The sequence below is a fragment of the Arachis duranensis genome, chromosome 10 (genome assembly GCF_000817695.3).
Source record: "Arachis duranensis cultivar V14167 chromosome 10, aradu.V14167.gnm2.J7QH, whole genome shotgun sequence".
In the NCBI taxonomy this organism is placed as follows: domain Eukaryota; kingdom Viridiplantae; phylum Streptophyta; class Magnoliopsida; order Fabales; family Fabaceae; genus Arachis; species Arachis duranensis.
The window spans coordinates 83,227,344-83,228,128 of record NC_029781.3 but is presented as its reverse complement, the minus strand read 5'-3'; the positions used below and the strand labels follow the sequence as shown (position 1 = coordinate 83,228,128).

General features: G+C 34.5%; 1 protein-coding gene across 1 annotated transcript in view; it reads right to left on the bottom strand.

Annotated features, from left to right (window-relative positions):
- Positions 1 to 292: 292 nt before the first annotated feature.
- LOC107470480 (two-component response regulator ARR12) overlaps positions 293 to 785 on the bottom strand; it is a 3,407-nt gene continuing 2,914 nt past the window's right edge. The window contains 1 exon segment of the mRNA XM_021134149.2: positions 293 to 592. Within this exon segment, the coding sequence (XP_020989808.1) occupies positions 521 to 592 (72 nt within the window). The 3' untranslated portion in view covers positions 293 to 520.

Genomic DNA, 785 nt, shown 5'->3' with positions numbered 1-785 from the left:
GTAAATGGCTGAGATTATGGCACGTGGTGGAAAGGTCACTCAGATCATATCATATCATAACATTGGTAGCTATTGTTGTTATTGTCGGTAGGAAAACATTTCTTCTGTCATGTCAAAGTGTAACCATATTATTATCTGTATCTATCTTTTTTCTTTTTCTTTACCTAATGACATGAATCCCATTTAGTTTAGCAGGCCAAAACCAAAACATATATATAGGGGAATGAACCCGTCTTTCTTGTCTTTAATTGTAATCATCATCTTATTCTTATTTATGGACCAATAACAAATCTTCTAGGAAATTTTCAACGACATGACCGACTCCATTAAGGCATATTGTCGGGAATGGACAACGACAACAGAAAGCCCTTAACAAAAAGAAAGAAACCTAAGACAAGTTACAGCCTACGGAAAGAAAGATACAAAGACAAAACTGTTTAAACATGATGACCGATAACCCCGTCACAATACGAAATTCACTAACAAGAATGGCATATATATGTACTTGTCAAACTTGCTCTCACATTGATATGCCACCAGAATAATTATCACAAATGAAGCCTCCATCCAATATTTTCATCTCATCTTGCTCCTGCATCACACCAACACACACTGAATATGTCAGCATACTGGCAGTTAGTTATTCTTAGCCAAATTAATGAAATCCGTGGCACATTTTAATCTATTACAAATTAAGGGTATATTTAGTTAGGGGTAAAAATGACTTGAAATTTGCATAGATATGCTTTATAGGGAAACAAGAAGCAAAAGAAACAGAATATTAC